The sequence below is a fragment of the Nerophis ophidion genome, linkage group LG01 (assembly GCF_033978795.1).
Source record: "Nerophis ophidion isolate RoL-2023_Sa linkage group LG01, RoL_Noph_v1.0, whole genome shotgun sequence".
NCBI lineage: Eukaryota > Metazoa > Chordata > Actinopteri > Syngnathiformes > Syngnathidae > Nerophis > Nerophis ophidion.
In genome coordinates this window covers 88,194,997-88,215,257 of record NC_084611.1, presented here as the reverse complement: position 1 = coordinate 88,215,257, position 20,261 = coordinate 88,194,997, and the positions used below count along the sequence as shown (strand labels likewise).

The 20,261-nt window shown below is 46.8% G+C and overlaps 1 protein-coding gene across 9 annotated transcripts in view; it reads left to right on the top strand.

Moving 5' to 3' along the window:
• The window catches only part of cacna1ab (calcium channel, voltage-dependent, P/Q type, alpha 1A subunit, b), a 252,875-nt gene that overhangs the window by 197,505 nt on the left and 35,109 nt on the right, over positions 1-20,261 (top strand). For 4 of the 9 annotated variants that reach the window (XM_061914721.1, XM_061914716.1, XM_061914736.1 and 1 more), the window contains exons 39-42: positions 10,400-10,505; positions 12,240-12,347; positions 17,112-17,215; positions 20,066-20,089. In XM_061914721.1, coding sequence (XP_061770705.1) covers positions 10,400-10,505; positions 12,240-12,347; positions 17,112-17,215; positions 20,066-20,089 — 342 coding nt within the window. The remainder of the gene's footprint in view (positions 1-10,399; positions 10,506-12,239; positions 12,348-17,111; positions 17,216-20,065; positions 20,090-20,261) is intronic. The other 5 variants (XM_061914712.1, XM_061914746.1, XM_061914742.1 and 2 more) reach the window with 3 other exon arrangements.

Below are 20,261 nucleotides of genomic sequence, written 5' to 3'. Positions count from 1 at the left end.
GTGAAAGTCCAGTCCATAGTGGCTCTAACGTAATAGTGAGAGTCCAGTCCATAGTGGATCTAACGTAATAGTGAGAGTCCAGTCCATAGTGGATCTAACATAATAGTGAGAGTCCAGTCCATAGTGGATCTAACATAATAGTGAGAGTCCAGTCCATAGTGGATCTAACGTAATAGTGAGAGTCCAGTCCATAGTGGATCTAACATAATAGTGAGAGTCCAGTCCATAGTGGATCTAACATAATAGTGAGAGTCCAGTCCATAGTGGATCTAACATAATAGTGAGAGTCCAGTCCATAGTGGATCTAACATAATAGTGAGAGTCCAGTCCATAGTGGTTTTAACATAATAGTGAGAGTCCAGTCCATAGTGGTTTTAACATAATAGTGAGAGTCCAGTCCATAGTGGATCTAACATAATAGTGAGAGTCCAGTCCATAGTGGATCTAGCATAATAGGGAGAGTTCAGTCCAAAATGGATTGAACATTATAGTGAGAGTCCAGTCCATAGTGGATCTGACATAATAGTGAGAGTCCAGTCCATAGTGGACCTAACAGAATAGTGAGAGTCCAGTCCATAGTGGATCTAACATAATAGTGAGAGTCCAGTACATAGTGGATCTAGCATAATAGGGAGAGTTCAGTCCAAAATGGATTGAACATTATAGTGAGAGTCCAGTCCATAGTGGATCTGACATAATAGTGAGAGTCCAGTCCATAGTGGGGTCAGTAGGAGACCATTCCGAGCAGAGACGGACGGGTCAGCAGCGCAGAGATGTCCCCAACCATGCACAGGCGAGCGGTCCACCCCGGGTCCCGACTCTGGACAGCCAGCACTTCATCCATGGCCACCGGACCTGTCGCCCCCCCCCCCCCCCCCGAACCCCTCCACGAGGGAGAGGGGGGCAGAGGCAAAAAGAAAAGAAACGGCAGATCAACTGGTCTAAAAAAAGTGTCTATTTAAAGGCTAGACTATACAAATCAGTTTTAAGGTGAGACTTAAATGCTTCTAGTGAGGTGGCATCTCTAACTGTTACCGGGAGGGCATTCCAGAGTACTGGAGCCCGAAATGAAAACGCTCTATAGCCCGCAGGTTTTTTTTGGACTCTGGGAGTCACTAATAAGCCGGAGTTCTTTGAACGCAGATTTCTTGCCGGGACATATGGTACAATACAATCGGCAAGATAGGATGGAGCTAGACCGTGTAGTATTTTATACGTAAGTAGTATAACCTTAAAGTCACATCTTAAGTGCACAGGAAGCCAGTGCAGGTGAGCCAGTATAGGTATATATATATAGGTATATATGTATATAAAGGTATATACAGTACAGGCGTAATATGATCAAACTTTCTTGTTCTTGTCAAAAGTCTAGAAGCCGCGTTTTGTACCAACTGTAATCTTTTAATGCTAGACATGGGGAGACCCGAAAATAATTTGTTACAGTAATCGAGACGAGACGTAACAAACGCATGAATAATGATCTCAGCGTAGCTAGTGGACAAAATGGAACGAATTTTAGCGATGTTACGGAGATATAAGAAGAAGGCCGTTTTAGTAACAGTCTTAATTTGTGACTCAAACGAGAGAGTTGGTTCGAAGATAATCCCCAGATTCTTTACCGAGTCGCTTTGTGTAATTGTTTGGTTGTCAAATGTTAAGGTGGTATTATTAAATAGAGGTCGGTGTCTAGCAGGACCGATAATCAACATTTCCGTTTTCTTGCCGTTGAGTTGCTAAAAGTTAGCGGACATCCATGCTTAAGTTGTCCAAGAAGTTCTAAGTCTTCTTCGTCACCCTAGTTTACTTCAATCAATCAATCAATCAATCAATCAATGTTTATTTATATAGCCCCAAATCACAAATGTCTCAAAGGACTGCACAAATCATTACGACTACAACATCCTCGGAAGAACCCACAAAAGGGCAAGGAAAACTCACACCCAGTGGGCAGGGAGAATTCACATCCAGTGGGACGCCAGTGACAATGCTGACTATGAGAAACCTTGGAGAGGACCTCAGATGTGGGCAACCCCCCCCCCCTCTTGGGAACCGAAAGCAATGGATGTCGAGCGGGTCTAACATGATACTGTGAAAGTTCAATCCATAGTGGCTCCAACACAGCCGCGAGAGTTCAGTTCAAGCGGATCCAAGACAGCAGCGAGAGTCCCGTCCACAGGAGACCATCTCAAGCGGAGGCGGATCAGCAGCGTAGAGATGTCCCCAACCGATACAGGCGAGCGGTCCATCCTGGGTCCCGACGAGCGGTCCATCCTGGGTCCCGACGAGCGGTCCATCCCGAGTCTCGACTCTGGACAGCCAGTGCTTCATCCATGGTCATCGGACCGGACCCCCTCCACAAGGGAGGGGGGGACATAGGAGAAAGGAAAGAAGCGGCAGATCAACTGGTCTAAAAAGGAGGTCTATTTAAAGGCTAGAGTATACAGATGAGTTTTAAGGTGAGACTTAAATGCTTCTACTTGCGGGACTATACAAAGCAGACTTTTCATTGAACTTTGTTCAGAACCCAATTTTCAGAGGCGTGAAGGAAACAAATGCGTCCTGATGTAGTACCTGGACTGACCTGCAAGGGGCACACGGCATCCAGAATGCTAGAATCTAAAAAGAAGACTCCCGGCCAGCCGTAAGCTTACCTGGTAGCTCCATGGCGGTAACACTTGCCCTGATGGTTACTACTGTCGAGAAACTTGTAGGGCATGTTCTACCAAGACTTGGTCCTCAGTTTCTTTGAACCTGTGTTCATCTTTGGACGGTATGGTTTGGTCATGGTACTTAAACATTTGCTCTTAACCCAGTTTAACCATCAGTGTCAATTCTAAGTAGTCCCTCCCAAATTTTGCAATGTAGCAATCGCCCCAATTCACACAAATGCGCTACCTCGCAACTTTGACCAATGCCCACAACTTCCCCGCCAATCAAACTCGAGACTTGCAACGACGGGGCCGCTCACGTATTTGTTTGATTGATTGAAACTTTTATCAGTAGATTGCGCAGTACAGTACATATTCCGTACAATCGACCACTAAATGCTAACACCCGGATAAGTTTTTCAACTTGTTTAAGTCGGGGTCCACGTTATTCAATTCATGGTAAAACAGAGTCAACATCCCAGGTGTTGTTGATGAAAGGAGGGAGGGATTTTTTATGGTTACTCTCGCTTCACTGGTCTAGCTGGGGGGTTTACAGCCCAGTCTTGCTAAGACCGTTTGCATAGGGAGTCGAATTGTAGATAAGGATTGTTATGGGTAGGATCCAGCAGACACATTCCGGTGATTTGTCAACTCGAATTGCCAGTTTTCGCTCTCAAATTGATCTTAATTTCGCCTTGCACAAGGGGAAACTCCACCGAGATTTTACTCAATTTGGTTTGCCTATTTGCAATCCAATTCCGAGATCGCCGAAGTCTGGGTGCCCGCAGCTCTGCCCATCCTATCCATCGCGACGGGCAGTGTTTGGGTTCCTTGAACGGCTGCCATCGTCTTTCAAATTTGTCGATGGACCAGAGCAACGCTCAATCCAATCAGAAGATGACCTGTTATCGCAGTTCCGAATAAATATTGTCAATGTTGTCGACTGAAAGAACTGCCAGGCACAGAACTCTCCACTTCTCTCCCAAGAGTCCATCAGGTATCCAGCAACAAAAGTTCCGTCAGGACAAGCGGGTTATCCCAAACCCGAGCTTCTGTTTTGAAACTTACTTACTTTACTTAGGCCTTTAAATTCCTTAAGGAACATAGATAAAACATAGATGAAACTCCTCCATCCCCTTCGGTCTTGTGTACTCCGCTCCAGTTGTTGCCATGACAGCCCTTGCGCATTTATCTCCTGCTCTGTGGTTCTTCTCCAGGTGGCTCTAGGCCTTCTCTTCCGATCAATTTCGTTGAGAGGCCAGTTGATCAATTGCATTATTTAGATTTCGGAGAGCAGTGCGAAAAGAGGCTCCAACCGAGTTAAGACGAGACGAGCCAAAGAAGCAAAAGCAGGCCAATGAACTTCTCTCGTCGAGCGTGGCTCTTAGCCTGTCTGGCGGCGCAGACGTGATTGTGGGCTCCCGTTGGACGCGCAGCCTCAGGAACGTAGCCGACTACGGCGTTGTCGGGCTAGCTTCCTCGGCACTATTCTACCCGAGCAGACGAGACCCAAATCCTCCTTTTTTCACCTGGACTAACTCAACTCCTCCCTTTTGACCTCTCCTCCAAGCTGCTCCTCCCTTCCTCTCTCTTTTGTAGTCAACGCCAGGCTAGGCCACGCCCCCTTTCTCTCTCATCCTCTCTATCGCCACAGCAACCACACATCAACAGCGGTCCGAAATCAATAACCTTTGTGTATTTGTTTCCCTCCCTCTTCCTTCCCTGTGTCCCTTTTCTTTCCGTTCTTCCTCGCCTCGTACCACCCCGACGTTTTTCCCCCCCATCCCCTCATCCTTTATTTCCTTTCCTGTGTCATCATTTGTTCTGTCTGTCGGTTGATTGGTTACTGTGTGTGTATGTATGTGTGTGTGTGTGTGTGTGTGTGTGTGTGTTTGTGTGGCCACCCCAGCGGCCGGATCACTTACACAGACATGTATCAGATGCTAAGACACATGTGTCCGCCGCTAGGCCTCGGGAAGAGGTGTCCAGCCAGGGTGGCCTATAAGGTAGACCCGCCCCCTGCGACTCCACCCCACCTTCCTGTCCCTGCCCTTTAACCCCCACCCCCATTACACCCACCCGCCCTTCCCCACGTCCCAGCGGTGTCCTCCTCGCTGTCTGTTATGGTGGTTGTGGTGGTGGTGGTGGTCTTGGTGCGCGTTGTCCTTTCTCCGAATCTGCGGGGAGGGAGTGGCTTCTGTGGTGCAGTGACGTGACAGTGGACCCCCCCCCCCCTAATTTTTGTATTTTCTTCAACTTTTCCTAATTTCGCCTGCCGTCAGGCCGCAGGAGCCAGGGAGCAGAGGAGGGGGGCTTTGCCTGTCCATCTGCAACCTGCACGGACGCACCACACCCCGAAACACATGCACTCGGACACACACGGAGACACACAACTCCAGCTGCATCATAACCATCAAAGTACACAACAATGTGCGATTGAATGTTATGAATTTGACGCATTTGAGACAACCGCACGCACCGGTCACTCTGCCGACGATGCAGGTACAGAAGGACCGGCAAGGCCGCCTGTCTTCAGTCCTCTGCTTTTCTGGTTCCTGTGGATGGCTCCGAAGCGCTCATGTGCACGCGCCCACACACACAAAAACATTTGCAGACACAAGACAATAATAACCAGGACACTTTTTTGGGGGTTTTCGTTGTTTCTGGTCTTTTCTAAATCTTGAGGAATCTTGAGTGTCGTTGGCTTCAATTCGTGCCCGCGGACCACCAGGGTGACCATTCGGGTTTTGCTTTTCTGCACTTTCTGCTGTCTGTTTTTATCTTCTTTGTTATTGTCCAGCCATTTGTCTTTCTCTCCGTTCTCAGTGGCATCCAGATTCATGACAGTCCGTATCTTAAATTGATGACTTATAGGTCAGCTTTCATTTAGTGCCGGAGCCGGGTTTTTTCTTTCCACGCAGTGCGGGTTAACATCTACAAAGTGTAAGTAAGGTAACATTATGCAGCCTGTACCTCCGAATACGAGTGACCCAGCTTTTAAGCAGAAATTTGTATTACTCAGTGGCCTAGTGGTTAGAGTGTCCGCCCTGAGATCGGTAGGTTGTGAGTTCAAACCCTGGCCGAGTCATACCAATGACTATAAAAATGGGACCCATTACCTCCCTGCTTGGCACTCAGCATCAAGGGTTGGAATTGGGGGTTAAATCACCAAAAAGGATTCCCTACTGCTCCCCTCACCTCCCACGGGGTGAACAAGTGGATGGGTCGAATGCAGAAGACGAATTTCACCACACCTAGCGTGTGTGTGACGATCATTGGTACTTTAACTTTACTTTATTATGAGCCTCCACTGCAAGTAAGCGTAGGGAATGATACACTGAACCCGGTAAGATTTGGTCTTACTCGCTAGCATTAGCTTGTAGCTAGAGATGGACTTAACTTTGTTTTTGCAAGCATGTTGGTAAAGAAAGTTAAGTCTGAAGGACATTCATTGAAGTATAACATTTGTGCGGAAATTTTGATCAATCAATCAATCAATGTTTATTTATATAGGCCTAGATCACAAGTGTCTCAAAGGGCTCCACAAGCCACAACGACATCCTCTGTTCAGACCCCACAAAAGGGCAAGGAAAAACTCAGAACCCAGTGGGACGTCAATGTGAATGACTATGAGAAACCTTGCAGATGCCCGCAGATGGCAATGGACGTCGAGTGGGTCCAACAGTCCAGTTCATAGTGGATCTAACATAATAGTGAGAGTCCAGTCCATAGTGGGGCCAGCAGGAGACCATCCCGAGTGGAGAAGGGTCAGAAGATCAGATATGTCCCCAACCGATACACAGGCGAGCAGTCCACCCCTGGGTCCCGACTCTGGACAGCCAGTTCCATCTCCCCCCGCGCCCCCACAAGGGAGAAGGGGGGAGAGGAGAAAAGAAAAGAAACGGCAGATCAACTGGTCTAAAAGGGGGTCTATTTAAAGGCTAGAGTGTACAAATGAGTTTTGAGATGGGTCTTAAATGCTTCTACTGAGGTAGCATCTCTAACTGGGGGCATTCTAGAGTACTGGAGCCCCAATAGAAAAAGCTCTATAGCCTGCAGATTTTTGGGGGGCTCTGGGAATCACTAATAAGCTGGAGTTCTTTAAACGCAGATTTGTTGCCGGGACATATGGTACAATACAATCAGCAAGATAGGATGGAGCTAGACCGTGTAGTATTTTATACGTAAGTAGTAAAACCTTAAAGTCACATCTTAAGTGCACAGGAAGCCAGTGCTGGTGAGACTTTATAGGTGAATTTATAGGTATATATGTATATAAAGGTATATACAATATAGACGTAATATGATCAAACTTTCTTGTTCTTGTCAAAAGTCTAGAAGCCGCATTTTGTACCAACTGTAATCTTTTAATGCTAGACATGGGGAGACATGAGAATAATCCGTTGCAGTGATCGAGACGTAACAAACGCATGAATAATGATCTCAGCGTCGCTGATAGGCAAAATGGAACGAATTTTAGCGATTCGCTTGCTATCTGTGCTGTGAACCTCTGGTATACTTGCCAACCCTACGGATTTTCCCGAGACTCCCGAATTTCAGTGCACCTCCCAAAAATCTACCGGGGGCAAACATTCTCCCGAATTTCTCCCGATTTCCACCCGGACAACAACATTGGGGCGTGCCTTGAAGGCGTACGGACAGCGTACCGGCTCAGTCATAATATAAAATATAACATATGTGACACACAAGTGAATGCAAGGCATACTTTGTCAATAGCCATACAGGTCACACTGAGGGTGGCCGTATAAACAACTTTATGCGCCACACTGTGAACCCACACCAAACAAGAATGACAAACACGTTTTGGGAGAACATCCGCACCGTAACACAACATAAACACTACAGAACAAATACCCAGAACCCCTTGCAGCACTAACTCTTCCGGGACGCTACAATATACACCCCCAGCTACCGCCCTACCCTGTACACCCCAACCCCGCCCACCTTAAGAGACACTGCCATAAAGTGTGTTTAAACTGAACAGTGTGGGAGACCAAAAATAAATTATTGACTCAAAAATAAACCAAGAAGAAGACAACGTAAAATTGTCGATTATCCATTTTTTTGTCCGTTTACATCCCAAAATAACATTCTAAGAGGTCATTTCATTTGAGACAATTCCTTGCGGTTTTACGTAGATTGTTTTACAAACACTTTCTTTCAGGATGCGCCGTTTTTTTGCCGTCTTATTTCACGTGCCTCCACTTCGACAGTGTCTTCTCCCCACCGTCTTTGTTTGTTCCAAAAAAAATGAGCAAAGACACTCAAAACGTGTGTTATTGTTTGTGCTGTGGCGCCATCTTTTGGATAAGTTCGCTCACTGTAGCTGCTGCATCGGCCTTCTGTTTATTGCTTTCAACCGGAAGTAGAAGTGCCGTAGCGTCTTCTATTCGTCGATAGCGTTTCTACATGTGTGGATTTTTAACTCATCACTAAGTTTTACAATACAACTAAAACAATTTTAACTTACTAAACCCGTCCCATGTGTGATGTTGTCTGTTCCCCCGTCTTTGTTGTAATGTTTAGCATTCCCATAGCGGAACTATGCGGCATAAGCGGAGGATGCATGTGCATGTACGAGCCAGTCCGCCCAACAACTACAGGATAGTTAAATTGAATGAACTTATGGAACACGTGGTTGGACTACAACGGCGGATCGCTCTCTTGGTGGAAGTATGGAAGGCAAGCTTGTTCGATAAATATCTCCACCATACTCCCCACGGTTTGTGTTCACATTTTCAGGACTTATGCCGATTTCCAAATACACTAAAACCGGTACCAAATAGGTAAGAAAAGTCGGTTTCGCACATTAGGGCCAATGTAGTTTTTGGAGATGTATTTCAATATTTTAACAAGACAACAAAGGATTATGTTCCATTCGGGTTCTAAAAGTTGTGAATCTGGTGTGACCACCTTTGTCCTTTTCTTCCTCCTCTGTCTCTACCGTCTGTCTACTTCCTGTCCGTCTGTCCGCAAACCGGCCTCTGTCTTCATTGTCCTGTTGAACCCCCCCCCCCCCCCCCCCTCTCTCCCCCGGCTGTCCGTCCCCCCTTCCACTTTTCTTCTTCTGTCTCTTCGAGGACGTTGGTTTGCCCTCACGGTCCCGCCCCCTCCCCCTTAGTCCTCTACCGCAGTCCGTAACTTCAAGTTTTCGCGTGGTCTCTTTCAGACAAGTTTGAAGAATTCCATGATCAGCATCAGGGCTGTCGGAAGAGTAGACCATTGTTTGGTTTCCGGAGCGTGGAACTTTTGTCCGTGTCGTTATAGTCTCGTCCTTTTGCTCTTGTCTTGTTCTGTCTTTTTCAGTCCTCCTAAAGCCCCTCCCAAGTTCTTCTTCTTCCTCCCTATTCCTCTTTCAGTGTTTTTACCAAAGCCTTCATCTTCACCCTTTCTCTACCTGTAACCATCTCATGACCAAGCTTGGAGTCTCCTAGTTCACCCAACCATGTGTACCCCCTTTTTGCTCACCCCTTTCCTGCAGTAACTCAACTAAAACATGCAAATAAAGGTCTGGTTGGTCCAAAAACTGAAAAAACACAAAGAACATCACTCATCTCTTATGATTTTTTTTGGTTTTGTAGTCTTCTTTTAGGGTTTGATTGCCCCTTTCTAACTCTACCCCTTGAAACACTGCAGCCGTTTTGGCATTGAGAGAGATCTTGACTTGATATTTCTACCCAACAACGATTGAAATAAACTATTCCAGGATCCGTTTGGATCCTCTCTTTGCGCGGATGCACGGCTGCTTGTGTGTGAACTTGTGGGCTGGGAGGGTTTAGTTGAAGTAGGGTCTTGCATGCTCTGTGTCGGGTGGCCTACCGTGGAGGGGTTGTTGCATGCCGTCCTTGCACGCCGTGTCGCATGGCCGCGGGCGACGCGGAGGCTGTTGATGTTGGCCGATGCCCGCTGCCCGGCATGACGCCCCGGAGCATGCCCGCAAAGTCAGCCGCCATCGTTCTGCCGTGCTCGCCATCGTGAGTGCCCAACGCTCATGTTCGCGGGTAAACCGCATGGATGGACCAGATAGCAACCTCGTTCTATCTCGTAGTTTCTCCATCAGATTTACCCGAGATAGACCGGGAACCTCCTTGAAGGTAGGGGGAGCTCTATAGAACATGCCAGAGTTGCAAAGAAACCAGCTGTCTCCTGAAAAGCAGCAGAATTCCACCAGTGATACTGCTCTTGGTCTCCCATCAACCTCTTTCGGTCCCCCAAAGGACTCCAATTAAGCCTCACCTTAATTGCAGTCTGTGCAGATTATTGTGTGTTACTTGGATTGTCGTCATATTTTGTGTGGAACAACAGAGATGTGTGAATGGGCCACTGCATTCACACATCAGGGAACATGGGCAAAGGTTGGGCCGTAGGCCGTTTTTGGGTTCGATTGTTTCCCACCCCCCCACCCCCCATTCGGCTAGCTGTGCTGTGTCGTGGAGTATCACTGGGATATCAGGAGACGCACTTCCAGTCAGTGTTCCACCTCAGAGTAAATGCTTCTGCATTTGCAAGCGCATCCACCAATGCTATTGACATGAGAAGGTTCCTTGGTCACGTGATCTGCAGGAACTTCCTCCGCAGTCTGTGACTCGAGGTCAAATTGGCAGAAGAAGACTTGGTTGGTCTATGGAGCTCTCTCAACCGCACCCTTACGCCCCTATCGGCTCACCCCGGAACATCCCGGCCAGGGCGCCTCCTGCTCTCATGCCGTTCTTCTGACTGGCTCCCCACAGAGGCTGCTTCGCATGGACCTGCCAGTGGCCGACGACAACACGGTGCACTTTAACTCAACCCTCATGGCGCTCATCAGGACCGCGCTGGATATCAAGATCGCCAAGGGTAGGAGCCAATAGTCCTGGCACTTTTCACATCTATGGATCTGTAAGATTCCACAACAAAACATCATCTTTGTGTTATTATTCCGCCGGGCTCCAAAGCTCACAGTTTTCATCTGATTGGAACCGTTCGAGTATCGAAACGTTCGTCTCGACCGAGAATCAGGAGTTCCCCTAAAAATATCCCGGATTACCCAGAATTCACGGTTCTCCAGGACATTTTGCCTATTGAAAATGAATGGGCCAATTTTCAACACATTTATCAACCGATTTGAACCGTTCCACCATCCACACACTCCACTAACCTTAGACAATCAAGTTAAACGTTTTTAAGAATTCCAGGAATTCCAGGAAATTTCGATTTTCCGAAGCCTTATTTTCACCTCTTCCTGGAAAGTTTTTACAGTCCACATTTTTCAACCGTTTTTGACCATTCCACCTTCAAAAAAATTCCTGGTTTGTTGGTAAAACAAATGCTCTTATTCCTTTTGTTTGTTAAAAAAATTTCCGTTTTCCCGAATTCCCAAAAAAAAACCCATTCTCAATTCAAACTGTTACTACGTCAACATTTTCCAAACGATTCCAAAAATTCGAACACCAACCCATTCATATCATCAAAGACAATTGTGCTGGTATTTTTAAAAATTCCCAATTTCCTCGAAATTCCCAAATTTCCAGGAAATTCCAATTCAAATAAATGGGACATACTCATAGTGTCTACAAGATTCTCAAAATTCTCAGAATTTTGAGAACATTTTCAAACCCAATTACGACCTTTCAACGATCCACCCACATTACTTTTTTCAATATATCGAACGCAAAACATGTTTTCACGTTCCCAAAAATTCCGGGTTTTCCTGGAATTTTTTCTCGTTGAAAATGAATGGGAATCATACAAACCTCTCCATATCCCACATTTCTCATCCGATTCGAACAGTTTCAACATCCACACACTCCACTCTCTCCGGACATTCAAGCATTTCAGTTCGGCTCACGCCTATCGGCAGTTCTTCTTTCAGCCGGAAGTTAAAGTCTCGTTCCGTCACCCATAGCGTTTCTACTCATATGCGTTCTTCACTTGTCACATGCGTTCTTCACTTATCACTCCAAGCAATGTTTGTAAGTTTTACAATATAACTACAACAATGAATTCTTACCAAACCGTCCCATGTGTGATGTCAGTAGCAGTGTTTTCATGCACATTTATATGTGCTACCCAGTAAACAAGCTAGCGTCGTTAGCATTTGCGAAAAATGTGTCTGTCTTAGTATTATTAACTTACAACGGCATTATTTTTGTATTGTTTCAGTTTCACAATTTCCTCAGTACATTCACCAAAACGTCACTGTGGAGTTCTTGAGTCCATTTCGCTGATTGGAGATTTAGCTTGCGCAGATGACTTCTGTTTTGTTTGATCAGCCGTTTTACCGCCGTGTTACAGACACCGTTTGAGAACAATTAAGGTATGTAAAGAAAAATTTACAAAATATTTCTCTGTAAATGACAAATTTTACAACGTAAAAATTTGCGGCGTGGCTAATATACGGAAAATTATTTGTATTTATTTATTTTTTGGTAAATTTTGCGGGTGCGGCTTATATACCGGTGCGCTCTATAGTCCGGAAAATACCGTACTAGGGGTATCTTTCTGTCGATGTACTCGTCTCCCTCCTATTAGTTACAATTGTGCAAGAACGCCTCACGGTTTTTGGAACCCCCCCTCCCATCCCCCTTCCAGGTGGTGCGGATAAGCAACAAATGGACGCCGAGCTTCGGAAGGAGATGATGGCCATCTGGCCCAACTTGTCGCAGAAGACGCTGGACCTGCTGGTGACGCCTCACAAGGGTAAGTTGCAGGAGAGCCGCGGCGGTGTGTTTTGTGCAACGGTATGTCCGATCACCAACTCACCAAGAGGACAGCTTCTGCCAGCCAGTGTCACTCACGGCCTCGCACCCCCTGATCAGGCTGCAACACACAGTACACACACAGCATGGGATGTTCTGACAAAAGTGCCCATGCTGAAGGTAGTTTGGACTCATGTCTCGGAACGAGCAACAATGACTCAAACAGTAGACAGTGTTCTCGGTCCAGTTTCAGAACACTCATATATGAAATAATTAATATGAAGATGTTCAGTCGATAAAGGGCCTGGTCTAGAAAGCTTGTGCGCTTAGGATTGCGTCTCTTAAATGATCAAATTAGTTCACGCAATCCATCTGCATAGTTTGTACTTGTGAATATGCAGAATATATGCTGATTATTATAACTGGGACCTCGCAGTCATAGGCTAAACTGTAGGGGATCTTGGAGCAGCAGTGGGCCCCAGAGGAGCACCGGTGTGTGGACACGCCCTGGCATCCCCCAACCACTGCCCCACCTATGGGTCAAATAGTCGTCATCAAACCCTCTGCCTTGTGGTACCTTTGGGAGAAGGAAAGGCTATGGGAGTAAACCCAGACAGAAAATCAGGGTGTCATTGCTGACCCCCTGCCGGCAGATCCCGTAGCCAAGCCGATGCCAGATGCGTTGCCTTGCTTTCCTCTGGGCCATATCGTCACGGCCGAGGTGGGGTTCTTGATGATCGGGCAACCCAGGATCGCCATACTTTCTGCCCAGGCTTGCGCCACCCAAAGGTCACTCCAGCTTCCCCAACTAAAGGGAGGAAACAACACGGAAGCTGGTAGTCTTTAGTTGCACCTGATTGGCGCCAGCTTCGACGGTGGAAGGAAAAACTCCCCTATGGGCAACCCATAGTCACTACTGACGGACGGATGCCTATAAAAGTTATAGCAAAAAAAGGAAGAGATGCAAATATTTTTAAAAATTGCGCTCGTGTTGTGATTTATCAAGACTGAAACTGTCCTGTGGCAAATACGGTGCTTTTTTTGGCACCGGCCGAATCCCGCTGTGGTGAGGAAGGAGCTGAGCCGGAAGGCAAAGCTCTGAAGTTACCTGTCGATCTACGTTCCCTTCCTCACCTATGGTCATGAGCTTTGGGTCATGACCGAAAGGATAAGATCACAGCGTCCAAAATTAGTTTCCTCCACCGAGTGGCGGGGCTCTCCCTTAGAGATAGGGTGAGAATCTCTGTCATCCGGGAGGAACTCAAAGTTAAGCCGCTGCTCCTCCACATGGAGAGGAGCCAGATGAGGTGGTTCGGGCATCTGGTCAGGATGCCACCCGAACGCCTCCCTAGGGAGGTGTTTAGGGCATGTCCAACCGGTAGGAGGCCACGGGGAAGACCCAGGACACATTGGGAAGACTATGTCTCTTGACTGGCCTGGGAACGCCTCGGGATCCACCGGGAAGAGCTGGACGAAGTGGCTGGGGAGAGGGAAGTCTGGGCTTCCCTGCTTAGGCTTCTGCCCCCACGACCCGACCTCGGATAAGCGGAAGAAGATGGGTGGATGGATGGAATCCCGCTGGTGGCACCTGGCCTTGATTCACATAAAAACCACCAGTGCCTGGGATGCACATAACGTCGCGCCTTGTTGCCACCTCTGTGCATACTTGCCAACCCTCCCGATTTTACCGGGAGACTCCCGAATTTCAGTGCCCCTCCGGAAAATCTCCCAGGGAAACCATTCGCCCGAATTTCTCCAGATTTCCACCCGGACAAACAATATTGGGGGCGTGCCTTAAAGTCACTGCCTTTAGCGTCCTCTCTCACCTGAAAAGGAGACTTATATATGTCTCCATTATCTTATCTATAACCCATAAAGTAGGCAGGCACGGAGCTATTTCTCAGTGTGTGTTTATCCCGGCCGGCACGTTAATAGACTGACACACAACATCCGGATTCCCATCATGCATTGCTTCAAAACTACGGCAAGTAGTAATGTCCAAAAACATAACAGCGACGAAGCAGAAGGACAAGTTCCGAAGTGATTGGAGAAAAATAATTTCAGTTCATCAAGGACAGCTCGAAGGGGAAGGGGTATGCTGCCTGCCAATTTTGTAGATCAGACTTCTCCATTGTGGCCGAACGGATATACTCATTCATCCATCCATCCATCATCTTCCGCTTATCTGAGGTCGGGTCACGGGGGCAACAACCTAAGCAGGGAAACCCAGACTTCCCTCTCCCCAGCCATTTCGTCTAGCTCTTCCCGGGGGATCCCGAGGCGTTCCCAGGCCAGCCGGCAGACATAGTCTTCCCAACGTGTCCTGGGTCTTCCCCGTGGCCTCCTACCGGTTGGACGTGCCCTAAACACCTCCCTAGGGAGGCGTTCGGGTGGCATCCTGACCAGATGCCCGAACCACCTCATCTGGCTCCTCTCGATGTGAAGGAGCAGCGGCTTTACTTTAAGTTCCTCCCGGATGGCAGAGCTTCTCACCCTATCTCTAAGGGAGAGCCCCGCCACCCGGCGGAGGAAACTCATTTCGGCCACTTGTACCCATGATCTTATCCTTTCGGTCATGACCCAAAGCTCATGACCATAGGTGAGGATGGGAACGTAGATCGACCGGTAAATTGAGAGCTTTGCCTTCCGGCTCAGCTCCTTCTTCACCACAACGGATCGGTACAACGTCCGCATTACTGAAGACGCCGCACCGATCCGCCTGTCGATCTCACGATCCACTCTTCCCTCACTCGTGAACAAGACTCCTAGGTACTTAAACTCCTCCACTTGGGGCAGGGTCTCCTCCCCAACCCGGGGATGGCATTCCACCCTTTTCTGGGCGAGAACCATGGACTCGGACTTGGAGGGGCTGATTCTCACTCCGGTCGCTTCACACTCGGCTGCGAACCGATCCAGCGAGAGCTGAAGATCCCGGTCAGTTGAAGCCATCAGGACCACATCATCTGCAAAAAGCAGAGACCTAATCCTGCGGTTACCAAACCGGAACCCCTCAACGCCTTGACTGCTCTTGAAATTCTGTCCATAAAAGTTATAAACAGAATCGGTGACAAAGGACAGCCTTGGCGGAGTCCAACCCTCACTGGAAACGGGTCTGACTTACTGCCGGCAATGCGGACCAAGCTCTGACACTGATCGTACAGGGAGCGGACTGCCTCAATCAGAGAGTCCATTACCCCATACTCTCTGAGCACTCCCCACAGGACTTCCCGGTGTACACGGTCTAATGCCTTCTCCAAGTCCACAAAGCACATGTGGACTGGTTGGGCAAGCTCCCATGCACCCTCAAGAACCCTGCCGAGAGTATAGAGCTAGTCCACAGTTCCACGACCAGGACGAAAACCACACCGTTCCCCCTGAATCCGAGGTTCGACTATCTGGTGCTTCAATATCGACAGGCCAGGTTGGAGCTAACGATGTCAGCCCATTTAAATACGGCCGCCAGGTGACGGTTAACTTTGGACTGGACCTTAGCAGATCAGGCCCCGAGTGTGACTGAACACAGACTAAAGCAGAGAACACTATTCACAAAGTAGACCCACCAGGACCACATCCTGCTATCAGGGGGTGCCAACTATAGAAGATCCTCTATAGAAGTCTTTTCACTACAGTAGACCGATCCAGGAAGCAGAAGTATGACGAGCAGACCATGCATGTCTCTGATTGGCTGCCTGAAGTGCATGGAAGTGACCACTTCTTAGTTGTAATGTTACGGAACTGCTTAATATGCCATACGGTATATTGTTTGGAATGGGCTGCAGGTTGCATAGCTAGGCCACTTTGAAACAAACAAAGCTTCTTCTATTTTTCCCTGAAACTGTTGATGTTTTTGTGTCGTCGTCGAACTCTGGGGATACAAGAACCCGAGTTCCGCGCCGGTGTTTCAAAGTGAGCTGGCTAGCTGGCCCGCAGCCGGAGCACAAAACTAGAAATGCACTCGAAGCATGATAGCCGTAGATGCCGTGTTGATAAAATGTTCCTAACATCTGCCTGTGAAAAGACCCAACGGCTTTATTGTGTAAATAGTCGTGTTGTCAAGATGTGTTTGTGTGGCGCGGCAGAGAGTGAGCTGACTTCCGTTTCATTTAGTCACTGCCGAGGTTGTCCCTCCGGTGGGTTCTGCGGACCACCACACACTGCCAGGAGAGCCCGGGATTCAGGATATTTAACTCTGGCGCTCACTCCAACTCCAATGTTGTGTCTCACATCGGCTGCTGCTAATGAAGGCGACGGGTGATTAGATAACAAGGCCCACCTGGGCCATCCACTCACCTGTCGCTGTCTTCGAGGCCGCTACTGGCACACCCCGTTCCGCGGCAGGCCACGTCCCCCCTCTACAGTCATGATTATTTGTCACCACAGACAATTAATTGATATCATTGAAAAATGTGTTCGGTTAAACTTAAAGACAGCATAAATACGGGTAATAATAAATAGGTTAGTGTTTTTCCAGAGCCACCGTTCTTCTCAGTTAAACCATTTCTAAAGAAAATACTAAAAAGTCTGAAGGATTTCTGCCGATATCATAGCGGATCGACATCCGTATCGGCCGATACTCAAGTCGAGTTCATTCCCCGTGAAACCGGAGGACGCTCACTCGCTGCCGGTGACACCTTGTGGACTTTTTTGATGTGTCTCGTGTCCCACTACCATACCCCCCAACCCCCCCCCCACCCCCCCCACCCCACGGCTCAGGGTCCCATCCCACCAGGGTCTAATCTTCCAGGGTAACTTGTCATTTTCTCAGCAGCCACAGACTTGACGGTGGGCAAAATCTACGCCGCCATGATGATCATGGAGTACTACCGGCAGAGCAAGACCAAAAAGCAGCAGGCAATGCGAGAGGAACAGGTAGACCGGATCCCGAGGGGGGTTCCCCCCCCCTGCCGGGCGTCCCTTTTGACGGGACACGTGGTGTATTGTTTTCTCCAAATTGTGTATTTAGACCTTTGGATTTACTTCAGGGAGTTCTACTTGTTTCTCTGTGTCCCGAAACCGGTATCGGCATGCTGACGTGAATCTGCATCCTTTTTCTTGCAACCTGTTTGTTGCTGTCTTGGCGAGCAGTATCGCACTTTTTCTTACCTAGGTTTAAGGATTTTGAGACCTTTTTGTGACCAGGAATCACAAATATATACTGATCAGACCCCGCCTCCGTCACTTGGCTTCTTGGTTATTGTAGTTGTTTTTGTTGCTTTTTCCCTTCTTTTGTTCTTTCCTTTGTTCCTTCCTTTGTTTCGTCCTTTGTTCCGTCCTTCATGCCTTCTTTTGTTCCTTCCTTCATTTCTTCCTTTGTTCCTTCATTCCTTCCTTCCTTTGTTCCTTCCCTCTTCCATTTGTTCCTTAATTCGTTCTTATATTAGTTCCTGTTTGTTGCTTCCTCTGTTCCTTCCTTCGTTCCTTTTTTAGTTCCTTTGTTAGTTCTTTCATTAGTTCCGTTATTAGTTCTTTTGTTAGTTCCTTGGTTAGTTCCTTCGTTTGTTTCTATGTTCGATCCTTTGTTAGTTCCTTCATTTCGTCCTTCATTAGTTTCTTTGTTTGCTCTTTCGTTCGTTCCTTTGTTAGTTCCTTTGTTAATTCATTTGTCAGTTCTTACTTTAGTTCCTTTTTTAATTTCTATGTTGGTTATTTTATTAGTTACCACGTTGTTTCCTTCGTTAGTTCCTTTGTTTGTTCTTATGTTAGTTCCGTTGTCCGTTTCTTAGTTTTTTCCTTTGTTAGTTTTTTTGTTAGTCCCTTTGTCAGTGCTCACTTTAGTTCCTTTGTTAGTTTCTATGTTGGTTCCTTTATTAGTTACCACGCTGGTTCCTTCGTTAGTTCTTTTGTTAGTTCTTACGTGAGTTCATTTGTTCGTTCCTTTGTTAGTTCTTTTGTTAGTTCTTAGGTGAGTTCCTTTGTTCATTCCTTTGTTCGTTCTTATGTTAGTTTTTTTGTTAGTTCTTTCGTTAGTTCTTACGTGAGTTCCTTTGTTCGTTCCTTTGTTAGTTCTTTTGTCAGTTCTTACTTTAGTTCTTTTTAGTTTCAATGTTGGTTATTTTATTAGTTACCACGTTGGTTCCTTTGTTAGTTCTTTTGTTTGTTCTTATGTTAGTTCCGTTGTCCGTTTCTTAGTTTTTTCCTTTGTTAGTTTTTTTGTTAGTTCCTTTGTCAGTGCTCACTTTAGTTCCTTTTGTTAGTTTCTACGTTGGTTCCTTTATTAGTTACCACGCTGGTTCCTTCGTTAGTTCCTTTGTTAGTTCTTTTGTTAGTTCTTACGTGAGTTCATTTGTTCGTTCCTTTGTTAGTTCTTTTGTTAGTTCTTTTGTTAGTTCTTACATGAGTTCATTTGTTCGTTCCTTTGTTAGTTCTTTTGTTAGTTCTTAGGTGAGTTCCTTTGTTCGTTCCTTTGTTAGTTCTTTTGTTAGTTCTTAGGTGAGTTCCTTTGTTCGTTCCTTTGTTAGTTTTTTTGATAGTTCTTTTGTTAGTTCTTACGTGAGTTCCTTTGTTCGTTCCTTTGTTAGTTCTTTTGTCAGTTCTTTTGTCAGTTCTTACTTTAGTTCCTTTTTTAGTTTCCATGTTGGTTATTTTATTAGTTACCACGTTGGTTCCTTTGTTAGTTCTTTTGTTTGTTCTTATGTTAGTTCCGTTGTCCGTTTCTTAGTTTTTTCCTTTGTTAGTTTTATTGTTAGTTCCTTTGTCAGTGCTCACTTTAGTTCCTTTGTTAGTTTCTATGTTGGTTCCTTTATTAGTTACCACGCTGGTTCCTTCATTACTTCCTTTGTTAGTTTTTTTGTTAGTTCTTACGTGAGTTCCTTTGTTCGTTCCTTTGTTAGTTCTTTTGTTAGTTCTTACGTGAGTTCCTTTGTTCGTTCCTTTGTTAGTTCTTTTGTTAGTTCTTACGTGAGTTCCTTTGTTCGTTCCTTTGTTCGTTCTTTTGTTAGTTCTTACGTGAGTTCCTTTGTTCATTCCTTTGTTCGTTCCTTTGTGAGTTCTTTTGTTAGTTCTTACGTGAGTTCCTTTGTTCGTTCCTTTGTTCGTTCTTTTGTTAGTTCTTACGTGAGTTCCTTTGTTCATTCCTTTGTTCGTTCCTTTGTGAGTTCTTTTGTTAGTTCTTACGTGAGTTCCTTTGTTCGTTCCTTCGTTCGTTCCTTTGTTCGTTCCTTTGTTCATTCCTTTGTTCGTTCCTTTGTTTGTTCCTTTGTTCGTTCCTTTGTTTGTTCCTTTGTTCGTTCCTTTGTTTCTCTGTTCCTTCGTTTGTCCTTCCCTTTGTGCCTTCTAGCGTACTTGATGTTTTTAAAGTGCCTTCAGATATTGGAATGCTCCTGAACGCAAAGGTCCTTTTGGACCAAACGGAATGTTCTAAGCAGCAATCGCTCGCTCAGCATCTCCCCTTGAAGCTCGGTTCCACCAAGCACGACACGGGCAAGAAAAAAACCGATGTCTCGACCCGGCTGGTTTTAGAGAGAGCGGGCGGTGTCGTCATGACAACCAGTGTACTCTAACCACTTTATTTGGACGGTAGTTGAACATGTCGAAGAATGCTTGGTGGAACCTGAAGTTTGCTGCTCCTTGACTCCTCCGCCTGCAGTTAGCGCACCTGCATCTTCTCCAACAGTCCTGCTCTCTACTTGTCTTTTATCTTCCCTTTTGTTTGCCCTCTTCCTTTTCACCGCCTGTGTTCTGTGCCGTGGCCCTGACGTCTGTCTGCCTTTGTTCCTCCAGGAAGGGATGGCACCTCCTTATTTGGTCAGTGCAGCTCCGCTCTCGCTGTGTGGTCTTGTCAGCCGTGTTGTTTGTTGCCGTGACCCAGCGGGTCCTGATGTGATGGCACCGGCGACGTCACATAGGCCGCTGTTGGGGGGGGCGATATCCACGCCCACACTAGATCCATGAGCCATTTCCCTCCCCGGGGACAAGG